The sequence below is a fragment of the Anguilla rostrata genome, chromosome 1, assembly GCF_018555375.3.
Source record: "Anguilla rostrata isolate EN2019 chromosome 1, ASM1855537v3, whole genome shotgun sequence".
NCBI classification, from domain to species: Eukaryota; Metazoa; Chordata; class Actinopteri; order Anguilliformes; family Anguillidae; genus Anguilla; species Anguilla rostrata.
Window position 1 is genome coordinate 63147899 of NC_057933.1, and position 17494 is coordinate 63165392.

Consider the following 17494-nt stretch of genomic DNA (forward strand, 5'->3'; position numbering starts at 1 on the left):
ACCATCCTCATCCCACCCCCACCCCCCACCCCCTGGCCCCTTCCCAGCCATAGCTCTGATTGAGCGACAGGGGAATGCAGTGATAAGAGGGATCTGGTTGCATGCTGCAGTGGGGGAAGAGAAATATTATTGTAGGCACAAAATTCTCCATTGAGTACTACAAAACCTTACCCTAAGAAAACTGCTTTGCCCTCCAGCATTAATTAAAAACAAATAAAGGGGTGAAACCTTTATTAATTTTAGCCATATTTCCATGTCTCCCTGTTCCCCAAAATTTGCAGAGATAGGGGCACGGACACACACTCAAACACAGAACAAAAAGATGGAGAGGGAGACTGAGAGCTGAAATCCCCTTTCAAAGCACCAGAAACAATATTACACATACCCTTAAGAGCAGGGACATTTAAGGATAAAGAAGGTCTCTTTCCTACCTGACAGCATGTTGTCATTCTTTATGGAGGGGAACTTGAGGGTCATCTCATGTTTGTGCCGATGAATCATCAGGTGATCCTCTGTTGGGAATCTCTGCAGAACATAGAGATTGTCAGAATTAATGTTGTAAGTATGCTTGAGGAGTGGGAAAAGCTCACAGAGCTGTGATGCTTCTTGCTGCTTTTCTGTCTTAGCCCAGGGCCCTGGGTCTCTCTCTACTAAGAGGATCTAAAGGGGAATTCCTCACAATGGGCATTATCAGTGCAGTAATCCTTGCATTATCGGTATAAGCTCTGTGCAGCATATAGTTTTATATTTATGGTACTGTGTGGAGAAACTGTTATTGCTTATAATGATGATGATGAGGAGAAGGACAATGATGATGATGATGGTCATAGTAATAGTATTAAATGCATACATTGTTTGCACTACCTTCATTACATTTGAAGGCCTGATTATAATATTTTTTGCATCAACTGACTATTTTCAATGTATAAAGATAATGTAATTATGCGCACTGTATATGCCTATAAGTAAATAGAAAAAAACTGTGAAATTAGCAGAACTGGCAATCACCCTACAGTCTATGTCCAAGAGAGGAGAGTCCAAAAGAGGGCACCTTTAACAAGATTGGGTTCTCAGAACCAAGTTACAATTAGAGAAATAGTTTTTTCATTGGATACTTGCACAGTTTTGATAAGACACAGATAGATTAAACTGGATTGCTCTGCAGATAGGTTTTATCTGCCAGGACATCTTCAAAACAAAAAGAAACATGCATTTTCAATGAACATCAAGTGCTATGTCTACCACAGCATGATAAGAAAACTAATCTCAAATATTTTTATATTTAAGAAATACACACACTTGCTTTATGTTGGAAAGAGTTAACAGTAATCAGCCTTCAGTGGATAATAAAAAGGTTATAATAAAATAATAATTTAATAATTTAATTTTATTAAAAGGTTAATTCAAATGGCTGAAATAACCTTTTAGTGTTCCAATGTAGGTCAGGTAAAATCCAATGGCACAGAATCATCAGTTTAGTTTTTTTCTTGAAATACCACATTTTTTTTCTTTCATCACCAACAATTAAAGTGTAAAATAATTTTCTGAAAATGAATTTCAGAAAGTTCTGATGCGTGATACAACAAGTTTTGTTTTTAATGAGATATTCCAGTCCGAGTGAAAGACTTACATCCTCGTGTTCACACGATGACTTCATTAAATATATACATTTGCGCACACAGCACGGTAAATGGAAAACATCAGCGAGGGAATGACCTTTGCGCACGGGCTTGCATTTCACTGCACTCCATGTAACTCTGTTCTGTCTTCAACGAGTGCGGCAGCCTCTTTTTCACGGGGTTACTGACACATCCACAGCATTGTATCCTGGTACTGACCTGAGAACAGCCCGGGGCGCTGCACACAAACGGCCTTTCCTGCTCCGAGTTCATCACTGCCACTGCCTGAATAAAGACAACACAGAGAAGAGCCCAAGTTGTAAGTTTGCCTTCCAGGGAAAGGCTGAGATGTTTTCACATTGTCTTTGCCGATCGCGCAATGATGTAGTGCGCCGTTCTTCCTTTCTACTTTCCACTCCCTCCTTTCAAAAGAGGCTGAAATGCGCCAGCCTTTCACAGGCTGAGAAAACGACCCCGAGAAAATGTTTGCAGTGACTCGATTACCAAACATCATCGCCATAATTTTAGGTACATCAATACAAAACCTGAATAGTGTGTTTTTGACAGATTGGCTCACAGGGTGTGCTTCTGCTCTAGACTGAATTTCACTGAGAAACAAAGAACAAAAGATGAACACAAGAGGTTGCGCGCAACACATATTGTCACACACAAACTAATATTCATAACCACAATAAGATTAAATGACTGCTTAGTGTTTGGCGACCAGATTCAACACTAGACATCAAGTGCAAGGAGTCGAATGTAAGTAAAGTACGTTCTTCTGCACAGTGCACTGCAGTTTTTCGTAGTGTCACACGCCACTGGGATCAGATGCAGGTCTCATGAGCTCAGCGTGAGAGGGAATTCTAGTGATGATGATACCAGTAAGACGGTAAACGGTCCAGTGTTAATTCAACTCAAACCGAGTTTATATGAGTCCACTCTGGCCATAGTGGACAAATAAGAACTCTGTAACAGTTGATTTAACTCTGAAGACATTTAACTGTGAAGAGTTCACATTTAGCACAAACTATTCCATGCCCCTCACTTCCAGGAACAACCCCGCAAGAAACATAAACAATTGCCTCAAAGTGAGCAAAGGAGAGTTTCAAGGAAAACTCAGCTAATTGTCTACTTCAGTTTAACCTACATATCTGTGACCGTCAATCTACCAACAGGACAACAAAGATATTCTGTATACAGAAATAATGGGGGAATGTATTGAGAAACAAAACAAAAAAACTTTTAGAGTAAGTCTGTAACGATACTCGCTTAATGTACTGAGTGACTGTATAGTTTCAGAAAGAGACATCGCCCCCCACCCAAAAAAAACTGGACATACTGAAATGATTCCATTAGCCTATTTAGCAGTATACCTGCCAATTCTGTTTGCATGATGTAAAGATTTTTGCCAGTTAAAACAGCATTTCTTCTCTTATGTTCAAACATGGTCTCATGTTAAGCAAAACCTCATCGGTGTCATGCCTGTTGGGCAGGGTCAAAGGTCAAGGCAGGTTTCTATCTCCAGCTTATATTCCCTCATCTGGTCATTCATATTCTATTGCACTAAGCCCCACAAATGCTCAGAGCATTATGGCTGTAAGTCACTCCGTCAGCATACACTCAGACAGGTGATGGTCGTGTGGTGTCTCTCAAGACTAATCTTTTTCACCAAGCAATATGCAGCACTTTGCTGTAATGCGGGATTTTTTATTCTTGACTAAAGTCAAAGCTGAAAGCAGAACACTTATTCTATCTCAAAAGAGCAGTAGGGCACTTTATACACGCACACGCGTATATATGGATGCATGCACACAGAAAAACACACATTCACAATCACAACAGAAACACAACAGGTTGCGACACTTTCTTAAGTAATTGATTTGCATTTTAAAAATCAGTACAGAGCTTCAGGATACCATAGATACTCAGCAGACAGTGACTGACAAATGGACAGAGACTCCTTATTGCACATGGTGAGCTTCTCACCCTGTTCCAAAGGCTATGCCTCGAGAAGACGGTCGCCTATTCGCACAAAAACAAACAAAAAATAAGTGTCCAAACTTAACGCATGTTAAAAATGTGAGAAATTAAAATCTTAACCTGACTCCACATTCACATAGCAGCACAAAGATTTTAGTATTTAGTCTATCAATAAAGTCAGTACAATCATCTCTTCCAGCACTCTGGCCTAGTTGCAAAGTCTTTGAACGCATACAGTTTTCTATCACTCATTCTGAATGTTAAAATGGTCTTGGTGTTTTTCTCTGGTGGTTAACATGGAACTAGTGCGTCACTCTGAATATAGAAATTATTCCAGTGAATTTTCCTGAATGCTAAGATGATTATTCTAATTTCTTTGTGTGTGAGTGGCAACGAGGCAGTGTTTGCCGTGACTAGTGATCCATGAACTGTGCTGCATATATTTCTGCAATTTTAGTCCAGACAAAAAAATAGAACGATTTAACTTTCTTTCTCCAATATATTCTATGAAGAAAAGGATGGTGATTACCCTTATTACTTAACACCGCACAAAAAGAAGGTGATAATTATTAAATTTGCCTCTTAAATTTATGAATATCACATTACCCTGTCCTTGTCATCATTTCAAAATGTCCATAAGCAATGAATTTCGTAAGAGATATCACACGAGCTGCTCAAAGAGTTTCTATCATTGACAATTACCACATGGCCGCTGTGCTACCTGGCCCCACCTGCAATAGGGGACTTGGCTGTTATTTAATGCTTATGTTTTGGTTAAGCAGAGGAAATTTGGTTACATTACACAGTAAGTGAGTCCTCATGTGAAAGAAGTCCAGGATTAAGGCCTGGAGTACAATTTCAGGAGAGGCCGGAGAGGAATTCTGCAGGTTCAAATTAGAATTCAAACAGTATGGTGAGGTGCCGGAGACAAGCACAAACTTGTGCTGCAACCCAAATCTTTCGGCTCCGCGAACCGTTCCACGGCGCAAGTTCAAGGTGCGATCACACCGAGCCCTGAGGCTTAGAGCTGGACTTGGTGTGTGTGTGTGTGTGTGTGTGCGCGTGTGTGCACGCACACTGATGGAACTCCTGGGAAAGTGAGAAAGGGCAGAAAGAGCCTCTTTAAATTTACACAGATTTAGCACTGAATCAGTGTCAGTCAGCGTACCCAATAATCATGTCGAATTTACCTGTTAAAAAGAAAACCATCAGTTTTTCATTGTGGGATTCAAACAGGTTATGTAAATGTTTAAACTATATTTTCAGTTGTGTGTGAGACTCTCATACCAATTACTATTAATTGACTAAGTAGCAATATTACAGTGACAGAAGCCTTCCTCTGCATTTCACAGGGATCGAACAGGGAGTCTCACTTGTTAATACATGGCCCATGTGAACAGGAAGAAATGGTCATGTAAAAAACATGCAGACAATAAACAGAATGTTCCCATAGAACTCACTTCTAAATATGGCCTTTGAAATATGTGCAATTCTCTCTATATTATGTCCATTCATATTCCCATAAAACTATAATGGTACTGAAGAAGCAGCTTTTCAGCAGAGAGATATAGTCTTTATATTATTTAAAGCCCAGTTTGTGACAAATGCTCAAATGCTCATAGTTTTCTGTGAAAACAATTAATATTTTTTTTTACAGGGGCTGACAAGTATTTTAAACAAAATTGAGCCTGGTTTTAAAGTTCCAATTTCACATCTTATATGGGCATCGCGAGTCAGGTTCTCTATTGTAAAACCTAGCATGTCCAGTGTGTACACCCAAGGGTCTCTATAAGTAAAAGAATTACTGAATATATAAGATTTTCCAATTACTTTCTTCAAAAATATATTTAACACATCAAATGTTAATTTGCATGATTCAAAGAAAATACATTTGCATAACATTGCTATTAGCCCATGTGATTTCTCATTTATTATAAACATGATCTAACTAGTAGATAACTTAAAAGCAGTTGAATGTACAGTACTCAGTAATGTGTCAATATACAAATGGAATTCGTTATATGGAGGGTCAAGTTGTATCCTAAAGGTTAAACCTTATTTTGTTGTCGTAGTAGGCCTAAAGGCCGTTTATTTTGTTGCTGTCGCCATAGCCTACCTAGTCCATTAAATGATCATTTTTAAAGTAGCCTGCAGCAATAAATATTTCCAATCAATGACTAGCTGGATTTGCAGTAGATTTTCTTCCCATTGTTGGATTGCACAGATTATGGCGCGGGTAGAGGTCTACTGATTTATTGGTTTGAATCTAACACAGCAAGAATGGACTTGTTTGCGAAAGCTTGTGTGCAACAGTAAATGATTCACTGTTTCTGTCTTTAATGACACAGTTTAACATTTCCGGCGTCACCTGACGTAGGTTAGAATTATAGCATTTTTGTTTGTTATAGAATAAGTGTCTCCCTAATATGGGTGGTACTGTTCTGGGGTATGCTCGAGGAACTTTTAAAACGACTAGAGCAACTGAACAACTCTTATTTGTATATCTATCTTACCGTAGTAGTTAATAATTTGTAGCCTATATAATTTCGACATATCACACCTCACAATCATTTTACGGGACTAGCCATTATAAATGGGCTTCTTCACTCCCCAGCGTAGCCTGTACTGTTCTAATATGTTCCAGTTGTCCCCAACTTTATATACAGTATGCCGTATGAAAATGCTGATTATGAAAATAACGATTTGCGTGAATAGTTCCAGGTTTAGTCCTAATCATCTCGGTTTCCGTGATTTCTGAATCCTAAATTAAATGTAGGTTTAACTACAGGTTCCAACAAGTTGTCTCCTAACCGTAAACTAAACACCTTTGGCTCTTCATTTATGGCGGAATCAGAGTATTATTATTATTATTATTATTATTATTATTATTATTATTCGCTCTGCAATCTTTTGGGAGATTTAGATACGTCAGGGATGACCTTTACGTACAAATAGCCTATGGCAAATTTAACTGATCAAGCTGTTTATCCTACGGATATACAGCCTCTTCTACAGAATGAAAAATAAATCTTGATCAGAGTATGCAGCTATGTTTTCAACTTGTACAGCTAAAGATAAACATTTTAAGCGGCAAATCGGGCCGGACATGCGATCATTCAAACTTTGAGACTCCAGATTAAAACACCGTGGGCTTTTAAGCGCCCGAGTGCTTCGTCAGCACATCGCCTGAACCCTTCAATATCTCCGGTGGTTAATCAAATACTCCGACTGGCCTGCAGCATGACGTAATGCTCAGATGTATAATTCTTATTTACAGTAAACATACGTTCTCATCTCAACGTATGCATATCAAGACAATGTCACATAGCATATAACTGAATCAATATTTGAGCAACAATATTTCGAAATGTTTTCAGCATATGAGAGATATTTGGGGGGGGGGGGGGGGCAGTAAGAAGCCCGATGGATGCCAAGGTCTGCACTTGTCTGCCGATAACAGTACCCTACTGCAAGGACTGCATGTCTAACCCCGCCGGTTTTTCATATAACACTAAGCAGAAACACTTCTACCGATGAAAGAACCTGTTCCTGCACGAGATCGCTGGGATGCCAGAACTTCTCGGTATGTCGGGGGATTGATTCCAATTCGACGAACTCACCTCGGTTCACAGTATCCCAACAAACGCAATACACCGCACATAGGCTGTTGGCGAAGCCTGTCGTATTCCCAGTGCGCTCGGCTGGAGTGGAACTTCGCGGGTTAGTCTTCGAGATAGTACTAGCCTACGCGAGATGACAGTAGCGTACCTGACACCCCTTCACTTGAGAGAAGCACTTGTCTTGACAACTTCTTCAACACTGAATGGTAACAGTGGGCTGACTCCAGTCAACACAGAAATTTAGCTTGCAAACAAATTTTGGAAGAAAATAAACACGCCCCCTCCCAAAACAGAAAAGAAAAACAATTCCGAACGAAGTGCGCTTACCAACGTTAGGCTACAAGCTAAACGTTTCGCAGCTTTACAGAAAGGGTGCAATCTGTAAACTTAATTACAAACATCAAGATACGCTGTCGAAAATTCTAGCCCTAAAGCCCATATAGAAAGCTACTGTCTACAGCAATCTGTTATTGAACATTTACAAGAATAACAGAGTGGGTTGTTAATATTTTACTGTAGCGAACAAAATCTCAATGTAAAGAAATAAACTTCGCTAACAACTGACGAATGCACGTTTACATTGCGCAATAAGTGTTTTGCGTGCTGGAAAATAGTTTTAATAACTTACCAAACAAGTGTACAGAAGAAGCGGCACACTTAGAGAAGGAACCACGTTGGACTGAGAAAAGATTACAATACGTTCTATTTAGAGAAGCATTACATCACCCTGTGGTGACGTCACGTGGGATTCCTGAACTTCTAAATCATTGCGGTCCGTTTGGAGGCGGGGCGAGCGAGGCGGGGCTAGAAAACCGCAAGCACCGGGACAACGGGGCTTGAGGTGGATGTTGCCGCCCGGTGGGCCGCGCCAACAGCTGTCTGACTGGCTTTCACTGGACTCAAACGGAGGAGAAGCGTTTCAGACAGGCATTGATCTTGATGTGAGCCCAGGTGTTTTCATTATGTATATAAAGTTTTGAGTTTCAGCGGCTCAGTTACATGAATTGCTTGTTCTATTTATTTTTGAAAATTATTAGGGAAAACAGGTAGGCTAAAGCAACAAGTTTACACGCAGGGAGTTGAAGTGTGCGTTGCTTCGGAGTACTGACACCCTGCCTGCTCAGACCCTTGCCCAGGATAAAATTAAGACGTCGGAGTCTGAGAAAGCTGTCTGTCCTTTAAATTAGCCTACTAATGGCTTGCAGGAACCTTGCAAATAATGAATAATGAAACTGTCCTGAGTAAATAAATAATTGGCGGGATTATTTCGACTTCTGCGTGTTGGATTTAAGAGATGCTATTTCAGAGACAAAGAGTTGGATTATTTGAGGTAATTTCCAGATAGACGTAATGTAATGCAGGTAAAGTCAAAGTGCTCCATCCGTCCAACGACGTTATAGAGGCTAGATTAGTTCTAGAAAACGATTTTTTATTAGCTATGATATAGATTTTAAATTATGTTTGGCCTACAAGTAAATATATTGTAAAACATATAATATATTAAAACAAACATCCTCATTTTATTTTGACATTTGTATTCTATGTCCAAAATAAAATAGCAATTAGCTGGGAAATAGCTGTTCAGATCTCCATTCATTCTATTTATGTTCATTATCTGATCACACATCAGGGCTCAATTGATTCTAGATCTGAGACAAAATGGTGGTGATGTGAATATCATTTTACACAGCACAATCCATAAGTATCTGGACAGTGACACAGTTTGTTGTTCTGGCTCTATACTCCAGCACATTGGATTTGAAATTAAACAATGAATATGATGTTAAAGTACCAACTGTCAGCTTAACTATTAGGGTATTTACATCCATATCCAGTAATTCATGTGGGAATTACAGCACTTTTAATGTATAGTCCCCCATTTCAAAACTTAATTGGGCAAATGAACATGCTGTTAAATAAATATGTCATATTTAGTACTTGATTGCATATTCTTTGCAATCGATGGCTGCCTGAAGTCTGCGACCCATAGACATCACCAGACACTAGGTATCTGATGATGTTCTGCCAGGCCTGTAGTGCAGCCATCTTTAGTTTCTGTTTGTTTTGGGAGATTTTCTTCAGTCTTGTCAGTTAATAACATTCCACCTATTGTCCCTGAAAACTCATTGGATGCTTTAGCAGATTTCTATGTACACTTCATCATCAATAAATACAAGTGAGCCAGTTGCAGTGGCAGCCATATATGCCCAAGCCATAACACTAGCTGCACCATGTTTTAAAGATAGGGGGTGCTTTGGATCATGATCACTTCTTATCTGCACATGTTTTGTCTTTCCATGATTTTGATACAGGTTAATATTCATCTCTTCTGTCTATAAGAGTCTGTTCCAGAACTCTATTGTTTTTTTAACCAGTTTTTAGCTTACTCTAACCTGGACCTTCTGTTCTTGAGGCTTACCAGTGGTTTGCATCTTGCAGTGAACCCTCTGAGGTTATGTTGGTGTAGTTTTAGCTTTATTTTAGGCTTTGATACATCTATGCCTATATCCAGGAGAGTGTTCTTGATCTGTTCAAGAGGTTTTACGCAATCAAAAGTATTCTTAGATCATCCACTGCGGTGATTGTCTGTGAGGTACCAGGTTTTTTGCTATTGCTGAGCTCACCAATGCCTTCTTACTTCTACACGATGCACCAAAGTTGATTTTTACCCACCCTGTGTTTTGGCTATGTCTCTGATTGATTTTTTTTTATTTTTCCATCACATAATGGCCCATCTTACTGGCAATGACATTTATTTGGCCGTCGTGTTGAGAGACAACATCAACAGACTCAAAATACAAATTCCAAACCTAGAATCAACTCTAGACCTTTTGTTAGCTTTCTTGTGAATGGACTAATGATGCAACAACACACAGCTGGCCAAGAAACAGCTGAGCAAGCAATTATACAATTACTTTTGGTTCCCCAAAAAGGGCAGCCTTTCCTACATAGCTCATCCAGTATGGATAGAAATACCTGTGTATTAAAGCAAATTGTTTATTTTCAAATACAATGCCTTATGTCACTGTCCAAATACTTATGGACTTTACTGCATTTGTTAGACATCATAATATTCCCTAATAATATAATCTAATAAATGTGAGAAAGCACGTTGTGCATATTTAATATAATTTCTTACAGTAGTGCAGAGATTTTCATGATTTGCAGCTTAACGTTAGCCCTGTTTTGCAATCTTTTGCATTTTTGACAATGAATCTACTCACGAAAAGCTAAGACTTTCTAATGTCAAGATGTTACCATAGCTAAAGGGACCATGCTCGTTGAATAGGCAGGGGACTGGGGACATAAGGACAGAAAAGGAATGTGCAGTGGAAACCACAAAAATAAAATGCAGAAAAGGTCATTCCTTGTTATATAAACGATAATTTTACACCAGTTTGTAGTGAGTTAAGTGATTACCCATATCAGCAAGGGAGTAACTAACTCAATTAAGAGCCCTGAATGAATGGCTCTTTGGGTTTACAATTTAGATTTGATTTCTCCTTTGATTTCTCCTATAAGGAAAGGGGCAAAGCTTGATACATGGCCAACACATTCACATGATACAGAACAAAAATACCCAAGGAATTGGATTACATTAGTGTCTGTTTATTCCTACCATTTCTTTAGGAAAATAATTATTTGCTTTTGATTTGCACAGCTTGGAACTGTGTCTGATCACGGTTTTCATGTGTTTATCTCTTAAAGCCTTAGCCAATTTTACAGTGATAAAATGTGATATAAATAAATTTGGTTTATGGCAGGGTTATTCCTGAACCCCAGAGTTATGGCTGTGACTCATTTATAACATTAGCAAGACATAGACATTTCACATTTATTTTCTGGTTTTATATTTATTTCCTTTATGCATGAAATATTCAAGTTCATGAAGATATTGCACATGTATCGCTATAAAATAAGAAATGCTATGTTCTGTTGTAACTGGATATTATCATTTCTATTGCAATAAATATGTGAAAAATATCCAAATGGATAAATGCAATAAAATGAAATACTGCAACATTCCCAATATGTCCCACAACCTGCCCCAGCCCTATAACATTGCATAGCCCTATAACTATTCCTCAGCCTGCCCATAACTATATGGTGATGATGATAATGATGCTGATAAATGTATTTATCTAGTGTAGAATATAACTCTATCAAGCTGGCTTACACTGTTTATAGAATATTGTATCCTTATAATTATAAAGTGACCTTTGACTTCTGTGCTTCAACTAAATCAAAGCGTTTACTATTGCCGTAATGTTTTGATGACCTCACAAAGTAGTGCAGCCACCAGATTAAATGAACGGGTTGTCTGACTCACTGTTGCTCTATTTGTGTGCACTAATATGGGTTTCTATGGAAACCCTTCAAAACAGGAAGTTGTAACCACTTGTAACCTGACGTCTGTCCTCATCTTGCTGATTCACTCATGGAGTCTTAAAACATGCACTACTACTTATCAGTCTTCAAGGATGCTCTGATTCACCCAATGAATTATTGAGATTAACAACAGACATTAGAACTTTAGAACATTAGAAATAATATATATATTTGTTGAGAACACTTATTTTGAAGGATTTTGCAATAATAATTTATGAGAAGTATACTGATACTTCTGAGCTGCGGCGTGATAGATCCTTCTGTTTGTGTTCTTCCACACTGCTCACAGATCACCTGCTATTTCTAATATTTTAGCCTGCAAATAAGTAAGTATATGTCTGCAGGTATTCCTGTGACAAGGGTAATGTTACATCTGTAATTTAAAGGTCTATGTTTATGTTTTTCCACAGACATCACATGGTGCTTAGACTGTTTGTTGTCATGTCCAGGTGAAGCATTTCAGTGCATGGTGCATCCCATGGTTCAGTCCACACCATTGCCAACTGTGGCTGGAACAGCATATAATTGGTCACGCTGTTGCCTAGAGAGGGAGGGTTTTGTTCAGCAGGGCAGTCTCCTCCAAGACCAACAGCAGAGTGAAAATAAGGCCTGCAAATTCTGAGAAAATGAGACAATTGTGTGATACAATTATTTAAACAGAAATTATGTTATTTTTTAAAGACCCGCACTGTTACATAGAACTATCCATCCATGTATTCATCCTTTATCTGACCCACTTATTCCTGGTCAGGAAGGGTTGGAGCCTATCACATGAACTGGGCAAGAAGCAGGAATACACCCTGGAAAGGTCGCCAATCCATCGCGAAACATACTAAACACACACCTTTCACTCATACACTCATACCTACTCAGAGTATCTACCGGAGTATCGAGAGAAAACCTCTGTGGACACGGGGAGAACATGCAAACTCCACACAGAAAGGCCCCGGCATCAAACCCAAGACCTTCCTGCTGTGAGTTTAATGCCTGGCATGTAACTATTGAAAATTAAATGTTTAATGAAAAAAGCAAATGAGTGTATTGTGTGGGCATGGGTGGCATATGGTGACAGTAAAATGAACCATTACAGATGGGAGAAAGGACATCATATTTTAAAATCAAATATTATTGTTAAGCTTCAATAATATAATCATATTTCTGTGTGCATTTACTTTGTACTGCGCCCACTAAATTGTTGCTTAAGTCAGTGAGCACAGACACAGGCGGGGGGCAGTCAGCCCATACCAGGAGTGATTAGAAGCAGGTTACTGTCCAGAAGCAGTAAAGAGATGCACATAAAGCCCAGTGACAGCCATCAGATTTCTTTAATTGATACTTTAAAATGTTACTCGTAAAAAAAATATTAACCGACAGGATGACTGCATGGTAAGAAATCAGCCAAGCTGAAGCATGGTGTGAGTGGATGCTGGCAGCTGTGCGTGATTTCTGAGCCCCTGAGCTCCAGACAGATGCTGTGAGTGGAGCCTCCTCCAGTCCCATGGATTAATGACCGTCTCCTCACACTTAGAAATACGGAGATCACGCAGAAGTATGGTAGCACTAAGAGCACTGTCACCGAGACAATAACCTGCCTTTATAAGCCCTCCATAATTCAACAATTCCCTGCCATTTTCTCTTAACCTGAGTTTTAATCAACATTTACGACATCCTTTTTGCCATTTATTGCCCATATATTTCCCTATTAATCCAAACATCATCTCCCCGGAGGACAGGACTATAGATGACAAAAGAATGGATATGGGATCACTGACCCTCACTTAAGAATATTTGCTCCACCTTGCATTAAAGGAAAACCTATAATACCGTGACTCGGTTTTTGACAATTACGTGCCAAGGATTTTATTCCATGTGGTAATATTGTGTAATACATTCCCAGCAAACATGGAAAAACCAGAAGAATGCCATTGCTGCAGATGGGTTCTGTGTTTTGTCTTGTTGACGGAATGTTCAGGGCGTACTTTCATTGGCTATTGCAATGTTGTGCTCAGAAACAGAGCCCAGTCAGTTTTGCCCACGGGGCTGGAAATGTTCAGGAATTATTAATTATGTAAGTCTCCTTTTCATTCTTCATACAAGGCTTGTTAGCTAATGCACTCTAATAACCTCTGGGACAGGGAAGAAGAAGGCTGGGCTGCTGTTGCTGCATTAGTGTGTGGGTGCGTTTCTTTGGGTTAATCAGGGAGAAGGGTCTGAGAGGGAGAGGCAGTGAGGAGAGAAGGGGGTTAAAAAGCTCATCCATACACAGACAGCCCATCAGTTCAGGGGTTCCTTCATTTGTGAGGGTGCTACATACAATAACAGTGGACACCTGAAATACTCCTATACACAAAACTACATTATGACTGCATTGAGTGCCCTCCCATATATTCATATTGAAAACATTTGCTTTAGTGAATTGAAAACATTCGGTGTGTATATTTCAGTTACACATTAATTTTTTTGTGATTTGGAACAGAGGTGCTTTGTGTTAAGATTTATTCAGCACTACTTTGTTATTTTAAGCAGATTAATTCCTCATTGGAAAATAATGCTGAATAAAAGAAACTACCTAGAATCATCTGAAATGTAAACTCTGTGGACTGTCAGATGGGACTGAGGGATGTAATGCTTTTATGGTAATATCCCACGCTAGACTACTCTGGCACCTCTGGAAAAACAGGTTCATGGAGGGCCTGCTTTCTAGTCTGATGAGCACATGGACTCTGGACAGGGCCCAAAGGGGGCCCATTACGCACCATCCAGGCATGGCACCAGGGATGTCTCAGTGGCCAACAAATGTGAGCGAAGACTTGGAAATTTAGAGTGACTGTGGGAGAGACAGACAGTGGGAGGACAAGAAGGGCCGTAACATGAAAGACGCTTAGTTCATTTTTAAATGTGCTGTAAAAAAACTTTACCATTTAAAGACCAGAGCATTTCAACAGTTGTTAGTATGAACAGTATTTAAAATTTTGTAAACTTGTTCTCAAAAGAAACACTACATAGGCTTTTTAGAGTACATTCTATATTGTGTTGACCTTCATTGACATCAGCTCTCCTATAGAGCTTTTTGACACAGATCTCACATCTGATTAAGGGTGGGTTTAATGGTTGTTGTAGTCCTTGTGATTTAAGTGACATTTCAGTCTCAGGGTGAACTGCAAGGAACATTAAATTACAGCAGATAATGGGGTCTGGGCCTACTTTTTGTAGCTAGTAGATTCTTTATTGATGAGCTTTACAGAGCAACTACAAATGTTTCATTGACATAAATGTTACTTAAAGTGAAAGGCTCTTTATTGGTATAGGTATTTCATAAAATGCTAAATGAGCTATCAAAATGCTGCACTCAACCACCCATAAAGGTTTTCTTAGTTTGTTTATATGACCGCTCCTGTCTGCCCCATATGATATGTCACTAAATTAATCTTGCAGGACCTGTTATGTGGCATCAATTTAAGTGGGCAGTCAGAGACAGATATGTGTGTTCCATACAAGCCCATGAAAAGCCCCTGGGATAAGCCTATAGTGCCCTCCAAAAGTACTGTGTGCTAAAGGTAGAAATTAATTTTTGGTGTATACTTAAGACATTTGGATTTGAGGTCAAAAGAAGAATATGAGACAAACGTACAGACAACCAGCTTTTGTTTTCTGGTATTTACATGCATGCCATGTTTTTTTACAGCCATAACTAATCACCTGGTCTTCATGATCATGTATGCTTCAGACTCCAAATATTATATCCACAGATGAAAAGAAAGACTAAATCCAAGACTAGATGCTCACCTATCTTTTGTGTGTAAACAGTCCATACAGGGAAACACCTGAGCAACACTTAGTATCTGTCAGTCATCCGTTAACTTCCTTTTGCTTGCCTGAAAATGTGAGAACTCAACTCATAAACAGCTTTTTCTGCAAAATGACAAAACATATATGCATTTAAATAAAGTACCATGAAACAAAAGCTGATTATTTTTTGATTATTGATCATACTCATTTTTTGATCACTCATTTTTTGGAGGGCACTGTAACTGTCTCATCAGAGTCATCTCTTTATCCAATGCAATATTGCACCAGCCCTAGTTACTGACTGGTGAAGAGCTCTTGCAGAATATAGAAAGAAACAGAAGTGTTTGTTTAGTAAATCAGCAGCGAAATACTCCAAAGAGAGAAGCACTTTCACAACCCAGGCATGAAAATCAAAATCTACTGTAAATCCTTTATGACACACAGGTGAGGTTAGTGACACTTGTGTGTGAATTCCTATGTTTGATTATGTCTCAAATGCACATGTGTGACCAACCAATGCGAACACACACACACACACACACACACACACACATATACACTCACCAAAAATAGCAGCACAATTTTTATAATTCAGAAGTATCTCCCTCAGAAACTCACTAAACTATGTATGACATCCTAACCAATGAAATTATAGATATGTGCTGAAAGGTAGTATAGCATAACTGAAAGGAAGTATAGTATGTTAAAGTCACAGACTAAATGTTCTGTCAAGGTATTTTGACATACCCAGATACAATTTGAATAGGCATTCCTCAGCAGATTAAAGATCCTGATGGATCAAACTAAACACAGATGACCAGCCACAAATTCAGATTCTTGAAAAAAATATAATTTTACATACAGGTGTGACTGCTTGCATTTCTGTTTGCACGGTCATGTGCGTGCCCAGAAAATGTGATTTGACAAATGGTAAGCACTGTGCATGCCATGGTCTTTCCTATTTGTAGAAGCTCATATTGTATCCATCCCTGTGGTTCAGCATTTAAAGGATCTTTGCCCACAACAAAGTGAGATTCTAAATGTAGAATCAGGATAAAGGGCTCCACACTATTATCATCCATGACAAACTGGCAAAGCACCCTTATACATTTTTTTAAGCTGACAGTCTCATTGCCAAATTTTCTGTGAGAAGTGACAGGCCTGTAAGATGTTGAGTGAGTGAGAGGAGTGGCTTATTCTTCCATAGAAAAGAAAGGTGAGAAGGAATCGACCCCTCCACCCCTGCAGGGGAACTACAGAGAGGAGAGACAAAATGAACCCAGGGAGTGATCTGCAGTGTTATGCATAGCTGATATGCCTAGCTGGTATAGGAAGGGGTTTAAAGCTGCGGAACACTTGAGGGGTTTTCTTTTCGAAATTTGCTAAGTAGTCTCAACATCATCATCATCAACAACAACAACAATATTATTATTATTATTATAATTATTATTATTATTATTATTATTACAGACTATATTCTTGCAATTTTCATGCATCCCTAAGCACTTCACAATAAAGAGGAGTGGCTCCATTGCCTTTAGCAGGATCCAGTTCTCAATTAGAGCCAGCTACAGATACAGACAGCGCCCCCTAAATACCAGATGAGGCTGCAGCAGGTTCCTATAGGAGACCCGAGGCTTTTAAATGGCTACACTATCAGAAAACAGGTATGAAAAGTTCATAAAAGGGTACAAGTGTCTGTCACTGGGGTCGCACCATATAAATAAATAAAATTTTACCACTAACCAGCAATACATTTATATCATTTTTTGCGTGTAAAAGGTACGCATTTGTACCCATATAGAACAACATTGCATTTGTATCAGGGTACATTTGGGAAATTTGTTACTTAAAGATTTGAGTAATTTGTTATAAAAATGTACCCCCACTCTACCTTTATTTCCAAAGGCATGTGCTACCCTTATATGATGAGAGACACTTGTGCACCATCCCGATGGGTCAAATGTTCTGTCCTCACAAATTTCACTTGGACGAACCTCTTTTGAGACCCAGAAGTACCCTTGGTCGCCATTATAGGAACTAACTCAATATACTAATAAGCTAAATGAAGAACTGTTATACAGTACATTATAC

At 39.0% G+C, this 17494-nt stretch overlaps 1 protein-coding gene across 2 annotated transcripts in view; it reads right to left on the minus strand.

Annotated features, from left to right (window-relative positions):
• The window catches only part of creb5b (cAMP responsive element binding protein 5b), a 58688-nt gene extending 50745 nt beyond the window's left edge, over positions 1-7943 (minus strand). Inside the window, exons 1-3 of one of the 2 annotated variants that reach the window (XM_064348464.1) lie at positions 7851-7943; positions 1839-1904; positions 432-525 (exon numbers count right to left, since the gene is read on the minus strand). In XM_064348464.1, the coding sequence (XP_064204534.1) occupies positions 432-525; positions 1839-1892 (148 nt within the window). In that variant the 5' untranslated portion in view covers positions 1893-1904; positions 7851-7943. Of the gene's footprint in view, positions 1-431; positions 526-1838; positions 1905-7222; positions 7549-7850 lie in introns of those variants that run through there. The other variant, XM_064348472.1, reaches the window with a different exon arrangement.
• Positions 7944-17494: the final 9551 nt, after the last annotated feature.